Below are 17,736 nucleotides of genomic sequence, written 5' to 3'. Positions count from 1 at the left end.
AAAGCAGTTTCATCAAAGTTTTCTAATGGTAAGTAAGTAAACAAGAATGTCATGGCAATGCAACTGCAAAATGTACTAGAAAGAACTGTACTTCTCAACAACTTCCTAGATGAGATCCAATTATATTTCAGTTTAACGTGTTTTAGGAGAGAGGAGTTTTGTATTTCATACTATTGTATGTCTCTGGTACTTATAGTAAATACAGTTTTCTAGCTTTTCACTGGGAATTAAAAACAAATGAATGAAGCATGTGTGAACGATGTATCATACCATTCTAAACCCCCAGTGGATATACCTCTTTGTGACGATTTATAGACAGTGCAGTAGGAATTCAAGAATATGGGAGTAATTGCGAGCTAAGTGGTTTACTGTATACCTGAAATGCCAAATATATGTGAAGAACAATTTTAATTACTTTCTCAGATGCTGCTCTAGCCATGCTTCCGCATTTTAAAAAAGCAGTAGTGGTTCCTAAATTTGCATAGAACCAAATTCTAATCTTCATGTGAGTTGGCCCCACCGTACTCTCCTCATATCTCCCCTCCTCCTCATCTCAAGGAAAAACAAAACAAAAAACATTAATACCTTACAGTGTTTCTAGAGATTAACTAAGATCTGGAGAACTTACTAATTATAGTAAGTGTAATTGCAGGTATGATGTCACAGGTATCTGAATTCAAGTATGACCCGAATTTTCAGCAAAACTATGAGAACTGTATTATCTGTGCGTAAGGAAGACACAGGGAGTCCATGGAGATTAGGCAGTAAGCTAACACCAGGGAGGCCCAGAATGCCAACAGCACCCAGCAGATAACTTCCTTAGCTGTCAACAAGCCTCAGATTTTTAATGTCATGGCTCAAAGAAAAGGGAGCCCGGTATGCCCAGATAAGGTATTCCACCATCTTGCAGTTGTAACAGTTTTATCCAGTTGCCTACTTGACATTTCCATTCGATTGCCTACTTGGTTTCTCAAACCTAACAAAACAAAAATCTTGACACTCTCTCCCCACACATCTCCAGCTCATCTCACCCACCCTCAGTAAAACCTCATGACTACCCACTCCATCCATCAGCCCCAAAGTGAAAATTCATCCAAAATACCTCTAACACTCCACATCCATCACTCCTACTTCCAAAATATGTTTCCATCCACTTCTCTTCATTTCTACCACCATCTTCTGAGCTAAAACCACCTTTCACACTAGCCCACCACAGAAGTTTTCCAACGGGTCTTCCTGTGGGGAAGGTCTTCTTTCTCAATCTGCTTTTTACCAAGAAGACAGAGCAACTTCCAAATGAACTGCTCTTCAAACAGATTTTTTTTTCCTTCACTTGTCATTTTTTTAACTGCACTTTGGCCCAAGTTCAGTTACAAAATTACCCCAAACATTTGCTAAATCTTTTTATGGTTTGCTTTAAAACTAAATTCCAGAACATCAAACTCTTAATGGGGTTCTCTCATATTACTGCATTTTTCTGAGATAATCCTCTATCTGATCTGATATTTTTATCATGTAGTTAAGATTAAAAATAAAGTTTAAATAAGATTTTAAGTTTAAAGTATCATTATTTTCTGATTTCAGCTGACCTAATAAAAGCCATACCCAATTTAAAGGTATTTCTCTATCAGGGAACCTGGGTGGCTTAGTCAGTTAAGCGTCCAACTCTTGATCTCAGCTCAGGTCTTGATCTTAGGATCATGAGTTTGAGGGAAAAAAAAAAATTCTCCACCTCAAAAGAGTATTCCTGAACTTCTGCTTCTGATCACAATTCAGTAACTGGTATCAGATGAACCCTTCCCTCCTCAAGATCTAAAAAACAAAATATACAAAGCAACCGTTTTTCAGACACTGGGCAACAGACAAGATAAGATAAGCCTTTGATATTTGAGCAAAGGGAAGCACGAGGAAAGCCCCCCAACTGCTTCAGTGTCCTGCCTGGGGGCACCTTCCCAGTGTGGTAAAGGGAAAGTGGAACTCAAGAAGCAACAGTCTCACGGGGCTAGGGAGGCAGAGATCAGAATGTAAGGCTATTGATAAGGATGGAATTTACAGTGCAGAATAAAATAGAAAAGGGGAATCCACCAGAAATCTGTATGGGGTTTTCCTTAAGGTTGGCTGAGTATATTCACTGCACTTAATCTCTACATAAGCAGGGTAAGACTATGTGAGGCCTGACTGAGGGCAGCTGCTGCAAGGCTTAGAGCTGGAGACACCAGAGAGTGTGAAGAGTGTACAGAGTTCTGATGCAGTTGCTGTGGACAAGCCATGCTGAGCACAGTGTGTATTCAAGTAAGACTCCAGAAAGGCCAGGCTTTAGGAATAAGGACCAAGCCTAAAGTAAAAAACACACCTTAAGCTAATGACAAAGTCTAAAAAGTCCCACCCTATCAAAGCATAAAACCAAACGTAACAAATAAGATCAAGAGTAGCCAACAATCGGGGTGCCTGTGTGGCTCAATCCGTTAAGCAGCCGACTCTTGACTTAGGTTCAAGTCATGATCTCAGGGTCATGGGATCAAGCCCATGGGCTGGGATCAGTGTGGAGTCTTCTCGTCCCTCTCTCCCCCCCTCGGCCCCTCCCCCACTCGTGTGAATGCTCATGCGCACGCTCTCTCTCTAAAATAAATAAAATCTTAAATAAAAAAAAAGAGTAGTCAATAATAATTTAGCTGCCTCCCAGAACAAAATTTGACTCTTCAAAAAAAGACAGCGTAATCCAAACCTCCTCCTAGATATTATCTAAAATTTTCAGCATACAACAAAAAAATTACTACATATGTAGAGAGATAAGAAAATATAATCATAATCTAAGAAATAATAAAATCAGTCAATAGAAACAGATTTTGAAAGACACGGATGTGGGAATTCACCAACAAGGGCTTTAAAACATCTTGTACATGGTGACTAACATAATATAATAAAAAATCATTATTAAAATAAATAAAAAATAAAAAATAATAAAACATCTTGTACAAATGTGTATAACAATTTAAAGGAAAATATGGACAAAATAAATTAACAGATGGGAAATCTCAACAAAGAAATAAAAAGTATAAAAAGAACAAAACTGAAATTCTAGAACAGGAAAGTATAAAGTTCAGAGTGGCTCTAAGAGCAGACTGGACAACACAGCAGGGAAAGAGTTGATGTTAAAAACATGTCAACAGAAATGATCAAAATTTAAAAGAGCAAAAAGGTTTTAAAAATGAACAGAACCTTGTTTGCTTGTACAACAATACTAAATGTTCTAGCATATATACAATTGGATGCCCAAGAAAAGAGGAAGACTGAATGGGTCAGAAAAAAGAATTTGAAAAATAATGGCCAAAAATCTCTGAAATTTGGTGAAGAAACATCAAATTATAAAAACATAAATGATAAATACAAAGAAAACCACATTTAGCTATACCACAAAGAGATAAAAACTAAAGATAATGGAAAAATCATAAAAGTAGCTAGCAAAAAGAAAGACAAAGTGCCTATAGAATGAAAACCAACCTATCAGAAATGATGGAAGTGAGAACACAACTAAACAATCTCTTTTAAGTGGGAAAGAAAAACCCATCAACTTGGAATCCTATAGCTAGAGAAATTATCTGTTACAAATAAGGGTTAAAATAAAGACATTTTCATATAAAGCTGAGAGAATGTATCATCTGCAGACCAGTACTATAAGAAATGCTAGAGGAAGAAAAATAGAATGTCAGATCTAGATGGAAAAAACAGAACACAGTGATAACAGTAAATAAATGGGTAACTGTATTCATTTTCTATTGCTGCTGTAGCCAATTACCTCAAATTCGGTGGCTTAAAACAACAAATTTCTTATCATAAAGTTCTGTAGATCAGAAATCTGACCGAGGTCTCACTGGGCTAAAATCAAGGTGTTGACAGAGCTACATTCCTTTCTGGAGGCTCCAGGGGAAAATGCATTTCCTTACCTCTTCCAAATTTAGAGGCTGCCCCCATTCTTTAGCTCATGGCCCCTTCCTCCATCTTCAAAGCCAGCAACAGCAGATTGAATTCTTCTCAAACTGAATCATTCTCACTCCTTCTCCTGTCCTTTTTTTCTACTTTTTAAGGATGCTGGGATTACTTTGAGCCCACCTGAATAACTCAGGAGATCTCTTGCAGGTCAAATGATTAACAATCAATTCTACCTGCAACCTTAATTCCCTTTTGCCATCTAACACAAAAGATTTACAAGTCTTGGAGATTAAGATATGGACACATCTAGGGGACTATTTTCTGTCTACTACAATAATTTTTTTTCCTCTTCATTTCTTTTAAAAACAACTTCCTGTTTAAGCGAAGATAATAACATTGTAACATGGGGCTACTAATATGCAAAGACAAGATGTACGACAATACACAAAGGACAAAGAGGGGATAAATGGAGCTATATTTTCCCAAGATTTCTAAATTTTACATATTATGATATTAATCCTAAACACGCTGTAAGAAATTAAGGAATCATACTGTAAGCCATCAAGAACCCACTAAAGAAAAAAAATAATAAAAAGTATAGTAGGAAGATGTTAATTACAAGTAAAATGGAGTACCAAAAAATATTCAACTAACACAAAATGTAATAGGAAATGGGGGACAAACCAACAAAAAAAAAAAACAGATACAGTAAATAGGAAAAAGAGCAAAATGCTACACTTAAACCACTAAATACTAATAATTACATGAACTGCAAATATACTAATATTCAATTTAAAAGGTAGAGATGGTCAGACAAGATTTAAAAAAAAAAAGTCCAACCATATGCTGTCTACAAGAGATCAAGAGATGGACTCTAAATAAAAAGACAGGGGCGCCTGGGTAGCGCAGTCATTAAAGCGTCTGCCTTCGGCTCAGGGCGTGATCCTGGCGTACCGGGATCGAGTCCCACATCGGGCTCCTCCGCTGGGAGCCTGCTTCTTCCTCTCCCACTCCCCCTGCTGTGTTCCCTCTCTCTCTGGCTGTCTCTCTGTCACATAAATAAATAAAATCTAAAAAAAAAATAAATAAATAAATAAATAAATAAATAAATAAATAAAAAGACAGACCTTGGCTAAAAATGAAAGGATTAAAAGGATATAACGTAATCAGCGAACATGAAAAAGACATAATGAAGACATATATATATATTATATATATATACACATATTATATATACATATTATACATACATGCATATTATATTTACATATTATACATAATATATACATATTATATATATATAAAGAAGACATATATAAAGAAGACATTTCATAGTGATAAATGGGTCAATTCATCAGGAAGACCAAAAAATTGCAAATATGTAGGTACCTAATACCAGAGCTTCAAAATAACTTGCAAAAGCAAGTTAAGAAGTGAAAACTGACAAAACTAAAGAGTAAAACAGACAAATCCATTATCATTACTGGAAATTTTAACATCCCCCTCCAATGACTGACTGAAGAGTAAACAAAGAAACCAGAAAAGATGCAGAGCATCTGAACAACACTATAAGTTAACTAGACCTCCTTGACATTTACAGCTGACACCCAATGCCCGAGAATACTCATTCTTTTCAAGTCCACAGATCGCTCATCATGAAAGATAATATGCTAGGTCATAAAACAAGGCTCAGTAAACTTCAAAGGAATCTTAATAGATTTTTTTTATCACAATGGAATTAAATTAGAAAGCAATAATACTCATGAGGTATCTACAAAATCCTCTAATATTTGGAAATTAATCAACACATTACTAAAAAATGAAGTTTAGGGTCAAAGAAATCACAAGAAATTAAAAATGCTTTTCAACTACGTGATAATGAAAACACTTATCAAAATATGTGAGACACAGTCAAAACTATAAGGTTTGGGAGAAATCTGCAACTTTATAGTTATATTGAAAAGGGAGAAAGGTTTAATATAAGAAGGTGAAAAAAAGAACAAATAAAAGACAAAATAGAAGGAAGTAATAAAGAGTGGAAATCAATGAGCTAGACAACAATGAAAATCAACAAACCCAAAGTTAGTTCTCTGAAAAGACAGATTAAGGGAAAAATTAAGAGAAAAAGCAAATTATCAACATTAGGAATAAAAGAGGTGACACAACAGATGTTAAAAAGATACTAAAGAATTATTATGAACAAATTTTCGCTAAAAGATTTGATAATTTAGATAAAATGAACAAATTCTTTTTATTTTTTTTAATTTATTTTTCAAGATTTTATTTATTTATTTCAGAGAGAGCATGAGAAGGGGGAGCTGTAGGCAGAGGGAGAAGCAGGCTTCCTGTTGAGCAGGGAGCCTGACGCAGGGCTCATTCCCAGAACCCTGGGATCATGACCTGAGCCAAAGGCAGACGCTTAACAGACTGAACCACCCAGGCGTCCCAAACAAATTCTTTTTAAAGAATACTTAAACCTAGGGGCGCCTGGGTGGCACAGCGGTTAAGCGTCTGCCTTCGGCTCAGGGTGTGATCCCGGCGTTCTGGGATCGAGCCCCACATCAGGCTCCTCCGCTATGAGCCTGCTTCTTCCTCTCCTACTCCCCCTGCTTGTGTTCCCTCTCTCGCTGGCTGTCTCTATCTCTGTCAAATAAATAGATAAAATCTTAAAAAAAAAAAAAAAAAGAATACTTAAACCTACACAAAACAAGTAAAAATCAGAATAGCCAAATCAATCGATATCTGTTCAGGAAACTGAGATTGTAATTTGAAACTTTCCATAAAGAAAATTCCAAGCAAAGATGGTTTTACTGGTGAATTATATCAAATATTTAAGGAAGGAATGATGATAATTTTTTATATTAACTATTACAGAAAATGGAGAAAGGGTGTTTGAACACTTGCCAAATTATTTTAAATGACCAGTAAAAACCTGTTACCAGAAACCTGACTAAGATACTACAAGAAAATTACAGACCATATTTCTTAACAAAATCATATCAAATAGAACCCAGCAATATATAGAATAGATAATATAGCAGGACCCTGAGGGCTTATCTCAGGAATGCAAGGATGTACCATTCAAAATTGAATCACTGTAATTCTCCCACTAACAGAATAAAGAAGAAAACCCACATACAGTCATCTCAGATGCAGAAAAAGCTTGTAACAAAATTCAAACTCATTCATGATAATTACTCTTACACTAGAGATAGAATGGATCTTCCTCAATCATATAGCTAGCATCATACTTATTACGACATATTGAATGTTTCCCCCTAACAAAGAGAACAAGCTAAGGAGGCCTCCTTTCTTACAACTTCTATTCAACATTGTAATTCAACACTATACTGGAAGATCTAGCCAGTGCATTAAGGGAAAAAATAGAAATAAAAAGAAAAAAGATTAGAAATAAAGGAAAGTGGACTCTGGTCACAACAGGATTGTAAATGTGAAAAATCCTAATAAGTTTTGTGTTTTTTTTTTTTAAAAAAAAGCTCCCAGAGGGGCACCTGAGTGGCTCAGTTGGTTAAGCATCTGCCTTCAGCTCAGGTCATGATCCGGGAGTCCCAGGATAGAGTCCCACATTGGGCTTCCTGCTCAGCAGGGAGTCTGCTTCTCCCTCTGACCCTCACTCCTCTCATGTTCTCTCTCTCTCTCTCTCTCTCTCGTTCTCTCTCTCAAATAAATAAATAAAATCTTTAAAAACAAAAAAAGCTCCCAGAGATATGAAATCAATTTAACAAGGTTGCAAAGCGGCAAGATACAATATTAATATGAAAAATAATTTGTGTTTCTATCTAACCAACAATTGGAAAATAACATTTTTAAAGTATAGTTCAATACTATTAAAAATATTAAAAATTTAGGATTAAATGTAACAAAATAAATGCAGTAACTATGTATTGAAATCCAAAAAAAAAAACATTGCTGAAAGATGTTAAGAGGCTTAAATAAATGGTTAAGAATTTTCTCCAAATTGAGCTATAGATTCAACATAAGCCTAAAGTCTATTTTTTTTTTGCAAAATCTAACAAGCTGATTCAAAAATTCATATAGAACTGCAGAAGACCTAAAATATCGAAAGCAATCTTGAAAATAAAAAACAACAACATTGGAGAATTTACACTGCCTGATTCAAGTCTTACTATAAAGCTACAGTAACCAAGACAACATGGTGGCTTAGGAATAAACAAGTAGATCAGTGAAAGAAAATTGGCCCACATATAAGCAGTCAATTGATTTTCAACAGAGGCCCCAAGGCAGTTCAATGAAGTTAGTCTTTTAAACAAAAGGACCTGGAATACTGCATAAGCACCTGGAAAAAACTTCTCAATATCTACTTCTACCTCATACACACTGAGCAATTAATTTTAGATGGATGATAGACCTAACTAAATAAAAAGCAGAATCTATAAACCTGTTGGAAAAAAGGTATAAGAACATCTTTGTGACTTTGGGGTAGGCAAATATTCCTTAAGATGTAAAAAAGTCTTAACTATAAGTGAAAACAAAATGATATCCTGGTCTTCCTCAAAATTTAAAATGTCTGCCTATCAAAGAACAATGTTAAGAACATGAAAAAGCAACCACAGCTAGGAAGAAAATATACATCATACACATAACTGAAAAAGAATTTATATCCAGACTATATAAAGAACCCTACAAATAAGTAATAAAAAAGAAACAATCCAATTAAAATGTGCAAAAACTTAAACACTTTAAAAAGGAAAATACATAAATAACCAAAAAACACAGGAAAATGTGGTTAACATCATTAGTCATCAGGGAAATGTTAATTGAAACCATAATGGGATACCACTTCAAGCCAAACAGATTAGCTAAAATTAATAAGACAGAACTAAGTATTTGCAAGAATAGGGCAGAATCAGAACTCTCACACACCGCTAGTGAGGGTGTAAAATGACACAGCCTTCTTGGAAATCATTTTGGTAGACTATTATTACATTTAATATGGTTAGAAATACCCTCTAACCCAGCAATTCCGCTCAGGTATTTATCCCCGGGCACAACATACTCCATAGATATGCTTGTACAGAATGTGTACAGAAACTTTTAACACAATAGCAAAAAGTGGAAACAAACCATATGCCTATCAAGAGGAGAATGCATAAGCAAGGTGTGGTATAATCATACAAATGGACTATTACTCAAAAATTTTAAATATTGCCTCCAGTAATGTTTTTTGACTTCTTCAAAATTTATATATAAAATTTTTCCCAATTTTATTTTGTTTTTCCCCTTTTAATAAATGAAATTTACTATTGGCATTTAATTGAATTTATAATGCTTTAGAAATTATTACAAAAACTAAATGCTGTTTTTAAGATTTAATGCCAAGTCACCAAACCTTGTGTATTACAAGAACCTCAAAGAAGATTCCACATGGAAAGGTAAAAGCGTGGTTGCAGAAGATTCACCCATGACTATGCTGCATCCTGATCTTGGGATTCTGTGCCTTTTGGTTAAACTGTCAACCATGAGGTCTTGATTCTTCCAGTCCTAAACTTCTCTTTTATAATGGAGCTGGGGGAAGGTAGTACTCAAGACAAGGGAAAATTTATTAACTTCTGTTTTAAATTGTACATTTTAATTAGGTTCCAGAACAAAAATATTATGGAGCAACAAATAAATTAAATCTATAAGGGTCTGGTACTCTGCACAGTGACTACTTGAGAATTTTCTATTAGAAAAGACACAGACATCACTCATTATGATGTACTACTGATAAAAACAAAAACATACTCTAGGATAACTTCTAATTAAAAAGTAAGCACCTAAGACTGAAAAGCATCCCTTAGAGGCACACAAGATTCTGGGGTGTTCCTCCAGAGCCCTCTCCTGGCCTCTGTTAACCTGAACTGACACCCTGTTGCCTGGCTCCCTGGACCCCCTTCCCCCTAACTACAGGCTGTCTCTGCATCCACTCTTTGGCATCCTTCCACCACCCTATCTGAGACACTAATCCCTCCTTCCAGGAATAAGCAACACCAGACACCTAACCACCTAGGATCACAAAGGGATGGGTAGTTAGTCCCAGCTCACTTAAAAGGTATGCTTTGGGAAGGGGTGTGGAGATGGGGGTATCTAAATCTGAATGATGCACACATTAAAAAAAAACAACCTAGAAATTTAATCAGCTCAAAAGAAAATTAATTTGGGGGACTGGCAATTTCATCATTACAGGGTAATTGTGCTCACACATGGCATTGCCTAGCAACAGAGGCACAGGCAAATCCCAACATTGGGGTGTAATGAATCACTCACTGCCTATTGCTCACAGATGGTAATTTAATAGGAAGATATTCACATCTGGTTCGATCTCGAGCAAGACTCCAAGAATTCTGCAGACTCAAATTGAGAGAAGCAGCAGGTATTTTTGCCAACAGCCAAAGACTGTTCCCACTTACTTGGTTTAAAAACAAAACGACACAGAGTCATGACAGCCTTGTTTTTGACATTTCGTTTTGGCAACGCTCCAACCTCTCTGGCTTCAGAGGGAGTTAATGAACGTCACAAACATGGGAAGGTTTATATGACAGACAAACAATGGGATAATCGTGGTAGAACTAAAATCACTCCAGAAGCCCTCAAAGAGACAGCCCCGTCTGCCCCAGAATCGGCATGCTACTTCATGCTTCGCAGTTTTGAATAAAGGTATAAAGAGAGTCCACGTACGAGCGAGATCTATGTCTGGATCGTCTGTTGTTGGGGTCCGCCTGATTTTTTTCCTTTTGTCTCCTTAATACAGCTTCCCACTGAGGTGCCGAATCAACCATGTCATTCTCCTGCCGTGTTCTGAAACGGAAGACCATTCGTCTCAAGTTAACATTCACACATGCGGTGCTCTGTCTTTTGGTTCATCCTAAACTTGCTTTTAAAAGTTTACAAGTTATCAAATAAGTTATTGGGAAGTTATTAAGAAACCGAAAGTTATTTAAGAAGTAATTTTATTAAAATTGTGTTAGAATATTTATGCATAAATATGTAAGTATATATTAGTTTCAGGCTTCTATCTTTGGCTTAAACTCTTCTAAGAAATAGACGTGTCAAACAAAAAATTCATTTAAAACATATTTTAAGTTTTGACTACACCAGCAGTGTCTGCTATAGGGCTGATCTTAAATCATGAAACAAAATCTTTTCTTAAAAACATACTAACCAAAGCAGCAATAAATAATTTTACTTGAAGTGTTCTTAAAAATTCACACTAATTGTCAAAGTTTTCAGGGACAAAAAGTGCCAGATATGATCCCCTCCTCTTCTGTTTGAGAGAGAGCAGAGGGAGGGACCTGGGAGGAGGAGCAGAGGGAGAGGGAGAGAGTGGATACTATGCAGGCTCCACGCTCAGCGCAGAACCTGATCTCAGGACCCCGATTACGACTTGAGCTGAAATCCAGAGTTGGATGCTTAACTGACTGCACCACCCAGGCGCCCACCCCAAAATGCCCATTTTTAAGACAGAAACTAGACGTACAGAAAGCTAACAGTGGTGGCATCATGCCTTAGCAGCTGGGCAGCACACAGCATTGTGACGATGGCTGCTGATGTGGTGAAGAGGCAGGACAGGTGAACATTCAATGCGGCTGGGGGGCCAGGCAGGGAATGTAAATAAGGGAAAGGGAAATCGGGGGGGAGGGGCGGGGGTACTGGGAGGCAGAGGCACCTGCCATGTGAGATCACAGGACGGTCTTCCAAATCTTCTCATTTTCTAAAGATAATCTACAAATTTGGACTTTTAAAGTGAACTCTTCCAATTTTTAAGTACTGACAACCAATACGGAATGTTAAGATACTGTATTAACCTAACAGTACCCATCCATGGACCACACTGCAGAAGTTCTGGACTTTTGCTGTATTAAGTCTTTCTAATAACAAGAGTAAGGTGCTGCAGGGGAGAGGTGGGGGAGAAGTATCGAGATAAAGCAATACTGTCTGGAATGCACTGCAATGATGCTGTGAAGCCATGAGTATTCCCTGCAAAAATCAAAACCTGGGGGTGCCTCGGTGGCTCCCTTGGTTAAGCATCTGCCTTTAGCTCAGGTCATGATTCAGGGGTCTTGGGGTCCAGCCCGTGTCTGGCTCCCTGCTCAGCGGGGAGCTGCCTTCTGTTGCTCTCCCTGCTTGTGCTCCCTTGCTGTCTCTCTCAAATAAATAAAATCTTTTTAAAAAATCAAACACCTGTTATTTGAATATTTAACTTTTTAAAAAAAGATTTTATTTGTTTATTTGACAGAGAGACAGAGCACATGCTCGCAAGTGAACAAAAGTGACAGGGGGCTTGATCCCAGGACCTCGGGATCATGACCTGAGCCGAAAGCAGACACCTAACCAACTGAGCCACCCAGGCAGCCCCAGAGTATTTTACTTTTTATTTATTTAAGGTCTTCAGGAAGCTGCTCCAGACACTGATGTTCCAGGGTGTGAGAGAACAGCATGGAGCCGCAAGGTCGTCATCACAGACCTGTGACCACATGAGCACAACTACTTCAAAACAAAAATGAAAAGAACAGATGGACACGTCTGGAGACATTTCTCTTTCTGAACAGATATCTTTTGATTGTCCTGTTAATAGTGCTTAGCTCGGACTGTGGGGCGGGTATTTACATTTGCTTATAACTGCAAATCCGCAGATGAGGAACAGATACTCATTTCACATGTAACTTAAAGACAGGGTAAAGCAAATTCAAGTTAAAAAGAACAGTACTCTATGAAGAAGAAATGATTTAAATCTCTCTAAAGAGAAATCGTGTTAGGTAAAAAAACGATCTGTAACACACTTCAAGCCTTTGAACTGTGTTTCCTCATTGAAGCTTTCATTTCTAATAGGCTGTTACATGAAAATTAACAGGATACAGTCATGGCATGTTTCACAGGTTCAAGAACATAGTTCCCTCTCTCACAGCATGTACAGAGGAAATTAAAATTGGATATACACCGCTATGGATCTTAGAAATATCTAAAGAAAAATAGGAGAAGGTATACTACTTGAAGGTCATAATTATTAATCATTCTTTGAAACAAACACTCCCACGTGAAAATGTCATGTGCATATACATACACACACACATATATGTATTTTGTAGCCAGAACCTACAATCTCTGAGCCATTCTATTCTATCGTGTGACAGTCTGGCTGGGGAGCAGTCCTGGATACTCCCAGGACTGAGGGACCCAGAGTCAGGAAGAGACACTCACATAGGAACCCACACCTCCAATTGCCCAGAAAAACACATAAAACCCAGGTCTCCTAGGGCATCTGGGTGGCACAGCTGGTTAAGTGTCCGACTCCTGTTTTCAGTTCAGGTGGTGGTCTCAGGGTTGTGAGATCGAGCCCCACTGTCAGGCTCTGCACTCAGTGCAGAGTCTGCTTAAGACCCTCTTTCCCTCTGCCCCTCCCACCACACTCACGAGCTAGCTCTCGCTCTCCAAAAATAAGTAGATCTTTATTTATTTATTTTTAAACAAGCAAATCTTTAAAAAATAAAATAAAATAAAACCCAGATCTCGGAGCTTCCATTCTGAGCTAACCCGATGCACAGTTCACGGGCAGGACTCAACTTCACAATGTTAAATTTTTTTAATCAGGAACTCAGCATGTCTGAATATTTTTCAGGGGTCAAGCCTACCAGCATGGCAAACATACTCTTCCCAGAGGATAGACATTTAAAAGGAAGCACAATTACTATACACTCATTCTCTGCTGGTGTGGATTGCAGCTGCTTACCTTCATACTCAGACTGTGCTCTGATGATAAAACAATAAAACTTCCTAAGACATGAACATGCAAAGATCTGGTAACTTGCTAGTAATGAAAACTAAATCAGGAAGAATTTCATTCTATGGCATGTACCTTTAACTTCTGTTTTTCTAATGGAAAAGTCTAAAGTGAGGGTCTGAAACCCTGTCAGTTAATATTCACGGATTTCAAAGACAGATGCCCTCTACTGGTGATACTATTTCATAAATATTCTAACAAGGTGCATTAAAAATGTAAGGCTCATTGGAGAGTCACAACAGAAGCACATTTTCTCCGAGTAATGGGTTGTGTAGCTGCCTTAGTCTGTAATGAAGTTTGAAATTACACCCTTACAAAAAGCCTCTGGTTAATGGTGCCTCATTACAAGAATGAAAGTGTCATTTCTTCCATCCCTGAACTGCTCCAGAAAACACAGGTGCTCCGTGGAAAGGAAAAATCCTAGCCCTAAAAGCAAGAATATTACAATGCTCAATCCTTAAAAGGCAGGAGCGAACTGTTCTGTGCATGAGAGACTAAAGGAACAGACATTTGAGTAAAAGATGCCGCCTGCAACGATTCTGCCTTGTGTCATTTATCCCTAGGTGTGGGATATACCAGCGCTGCTTTTTTGCTCCTCTCCTGCTATATTTTAATTTTGATATAGAGATTTACATTTTGTAGAATAAAAACACTGCAAGCATTGTATCGACATAATCCCTTTTATGTGCTCTTATAGGACAGGCAGGCATGAGCGTCTCAAGGGGGAAAAAGGAGCCCACTGTCGGTTACACTGGGGATGTATTCATTTTCAAATGTTGCATTTAAAAGTGAACCTCAAAAATGCCAAGTGTTTCTTTCACGTACTCTTCAAGGTTAAGAACTGCATTTACCATATCTTGTCCATTTCCTCATCTACAAGTACGGAGAGCTAACAGCTGGATTAGGAAGACTTATCATAACAGGGCTTCTATTTTTTAACTAATACATAAGGGAGACCATCGCTTTAGAATAAAGCATATTCCAACAATGTTTCAGAATAATAAAATTCCAAACATTTCCTGCATGTCTCACCAAACTTCAACACCCTACTTTTCCAGACGATCTATGCAATTTAGATTATGACTGCATTTGACACTTAATTAAAGTCTGCAAAATGTTCTGAAGGTGAAATGCCATATAATCACTTGATAACAATAATGAAGATAATGACGATCCCTAGTCTCTTCTTTCCTACTTCCCAATTACAGTTCCGCCTCCTCTACGAAATTCCTCACATTACCAAACCCCATGGGTCTCACTTGGCCCTCTACCTTTACCTGGGCAGTTTTGTTCCTAATACAATCTTCCTTTATAACAATTCTTAATTCACCTCTTGTTCGCTGGGATAAAGACCACGTTCAATGCTGAATCTGAGAAAGCCCATGGAGCAAACGTATCACGAAGCTTCACGATGACAGAGCAGTACACTAAGCTCCTGAGCTCCGCCTCATCCCAGCTCCGGGCAAATTGCTTATCTCTGGTCAAGTCTGTCTCTTCATCTACCAAATTACTGCAAAGATCCTTTCCAGCTTTAAAACCCAATGTTTTCTCTATTTGTGTTTTATTTCCAAGCAGTCAGACATGTCGAAACCAACCCCTCTCCTTCAGCTACAGCACGACTGTCCAGACAATTGCTTCATATGGGCCACTCCATCACTAATATTAAGCCTGCGGGTCCCAAGTGATTGTGGACTTGTGTTTCTCATCAACTCATTCATTTCTGGATCACCTGCTATAAACCAATCTTCATCTATTTGTTCAGTAATTTTTCTTCCCTGGGGAAATTTACATTGGTTCCAGGCATCTGTCGACAAACTCCCTGAAGACCAGCAAGCAAAAAATTCATTTGCTTTTCCCAACCTACCCCCACCACCAACAAATTATTCTTATTTGCCCTTAAATGTGTTTCTGTCTCTTCCATTTATTCCTTATGCCCTCCCTACAAAAACGGGCTGCCTTTGGTGCAATTTCCCTTTCAAACTCTTTCTGTTGTCCTAATTTTGCAGCCTGCTTGGCCCTGGAGGACTCAGTAATCTGACAGCATTCCTTGGCTGCTACAGCTTTGTACTACTAGAGTCATTTCCGTCAACTTTGATTATGCTCTGAAGCCCTAAATCATCCGTATCAAACACCTAAATCTTGATATGACTTATTAAAGTGGAAATCAGTAACTCTTACAATCTTACCGTGGTGAATGTCTGTTTCTACTTGCTTTGCACGAACTGCCCTCCCCTGACCCACAGTTTTTACCTTGTTTGCAGCCCCTCCTTAAATCAGGGACAGGGCAAGAGTGAATGCTTAAAAGGAGACCTATTTTCAGGCAATGAGGAAAAAGCACCCACTGGTTTAAGCTTGCTACCATTCAACTCATCCTTTTCCTTGGGCACAAGGATAAGTTCTTTTTTTTTTTTTTTTTTTTTTTAATGACTCTAACAACCAGAAAACCCTACCAAAATCTTCACCTTCTAGATTTGCCCTACTCAAATGTACCACCCCTATTAGTGGCAGTGCCATGGAAGACAGCTTTTGTCTTCCTTTCTTTTTTTTAAACAGTAACATAAAAGACTTCGTGGAATGTATTTAATATTTAAAACCATTTTAACCCATTATTCAGATACAGATTCTAAAGACATCTAAAAGGCAACAAGAAACTCTAACAACACTTGTGGTAGAATGATTTCGTTAGAAACACTGGCTTTTTTGTTAAAGGGAGCTGGGCCCCATTTTATAGACGTATCAGGGACTTCAGGTAAAACCGAGCAGTGCTGAACGTTCTCATTAATCTAATAGTATCTGCTTATGCAAGGTGCTTTCTACTTTTCAAAGCACACCCATTACCTCCTGGATCCTTACAAGTCTCTTGTGAGGTAGGCAGGGCAGTGTTACTCCAGTTTGCGGGTGGGAAAACTAAGATCCAGAGGGTAAAGTAAGCAGGAACTCGCCACAGAGCTCTCCAAGTAGGGTCAGATTCATAACACAGGCTCCCTTCTTCTCTGCTCTGTGCTCTATCACGCGAGCGCACGCGTGCACACACACAGCCTCACACACATAACTCGTGTGTGGATGATGGTGCACATGCCCCAGGGTAAAAGGCCCAAATGGTCCTCTGTTGCCAATTTACCCTAGTCCTGCTCTTCCCTGAAGCCTCTCATTTCTCTTGCTCTTTTAATCCTCCCCAGGCCCTGGAGTTACTTCCACTTTTATGCTTATGCAAAAAACACCAGACAACTTCTCCATCACTGCCCCCAGCCCCCTCCAAATCTCCCACCTCAAAATCCTAAAAGCCTAGCAACACATCAAAGCTAATGCCTAAGTAATCCATAGATTCTCCCCAGTGAACGCTCAAAGGACTGACTGCCTATTTTCATCAATAGCACAAAGGATATTTTGCAGACTGGTGTCTTTGAATGTAAAGGATATTTTATTAAGCTCAAGGTATTTTAAGTGAAATCTCGGCTTGTGAAAGGTTTCGCTCTAATAAGTCTACTCCCTTGGTTCTCCTTCAACGTACATCCTGGGCAAGTCCAGAGCAAGGTCTATAGGCTCAGACCCATGGAGACAGGGCAGCTGACCCTTCTGATCTCGGGTGCAAGATTCAATTTCCAACCGGTGAAAACAGATATAATCTGATATTCGCACAGATCATTAGCTTCATACTGCCCTGTACTTGGTAAGTTCCCAATTTGATGAATTTAGTCAAGCTGATTGTTTCACAAATCAGTAGAGCAAAGGAAGTAATCTCTAAAGAAAACTGAGGCATTTTAGTTGATAATCCTACCAGTGAACTGAAATATCAATTTCATTTCCCAGTATCAATCTATCCTTCACTATTTCGATCCTAATGATCACTTCATAAATATTTAGGGGTCACAACGACACCCCCTTAAGAATCTGATGAAGGCTACAGACCCTAGCACCAGAAAATCATACACCTGGAATCACACAGAATTTTACATAAATTTCATGAGATCCCTAAAACCTACTGATGAATCAGCAACTAAGAAGGC

The 17,736-nt window shown here is 38.1% G+C and overlaps 1 protein-coding gene across 3 annotated transcripts in view; it reads right to left on the bottom strand.

Moving 5' to 3' along the window:
* Positions 1–17,736, bottom strand: part of EPB41L4A (erythrocyte membrane protein band 4.1 like 4A) — a 240,970-nt gene that overhangs the window by 12,721 nt on the left and 210,513 nt on the right. For all 3 annotated transcript variants that reach the window (XM_040621976.1, XM_040621978.1, XM_040621977.1), the window contains one exon: positions 10,630–10,749. In XM_040621976.1, coding sequence (XP_040477910.1) covers positions 10,630–10,749 — 120 coding nt within the window. The remainder of the gene's footprint in view (positions 1–10,629; positions 10,750–17,736) is intronic.

The sequence above is a fragment of the Ursus maritimus genome, unplaced genomic scaffold (genome assembly GCF_017311325.1).
Source record: "Ursus maritimus isolate PB19 unplaced genomic scaffold, ASM1731132v1 scaffold_5, whole genome shotgun sequence".
In the NCBI taxonomy this organism is placed as follows: domain Eukaryota; kingdom Metazoa; phylum Chordata; class Mammalia; order Carnivora; family Ursidae; genus Ursus; species Ursus maritimus.
The sequence above is the reverse complement of the archived record's forward strand: the minus strand, read 5'-3'. Positions and strand labels throughout refer to the sequence as shown.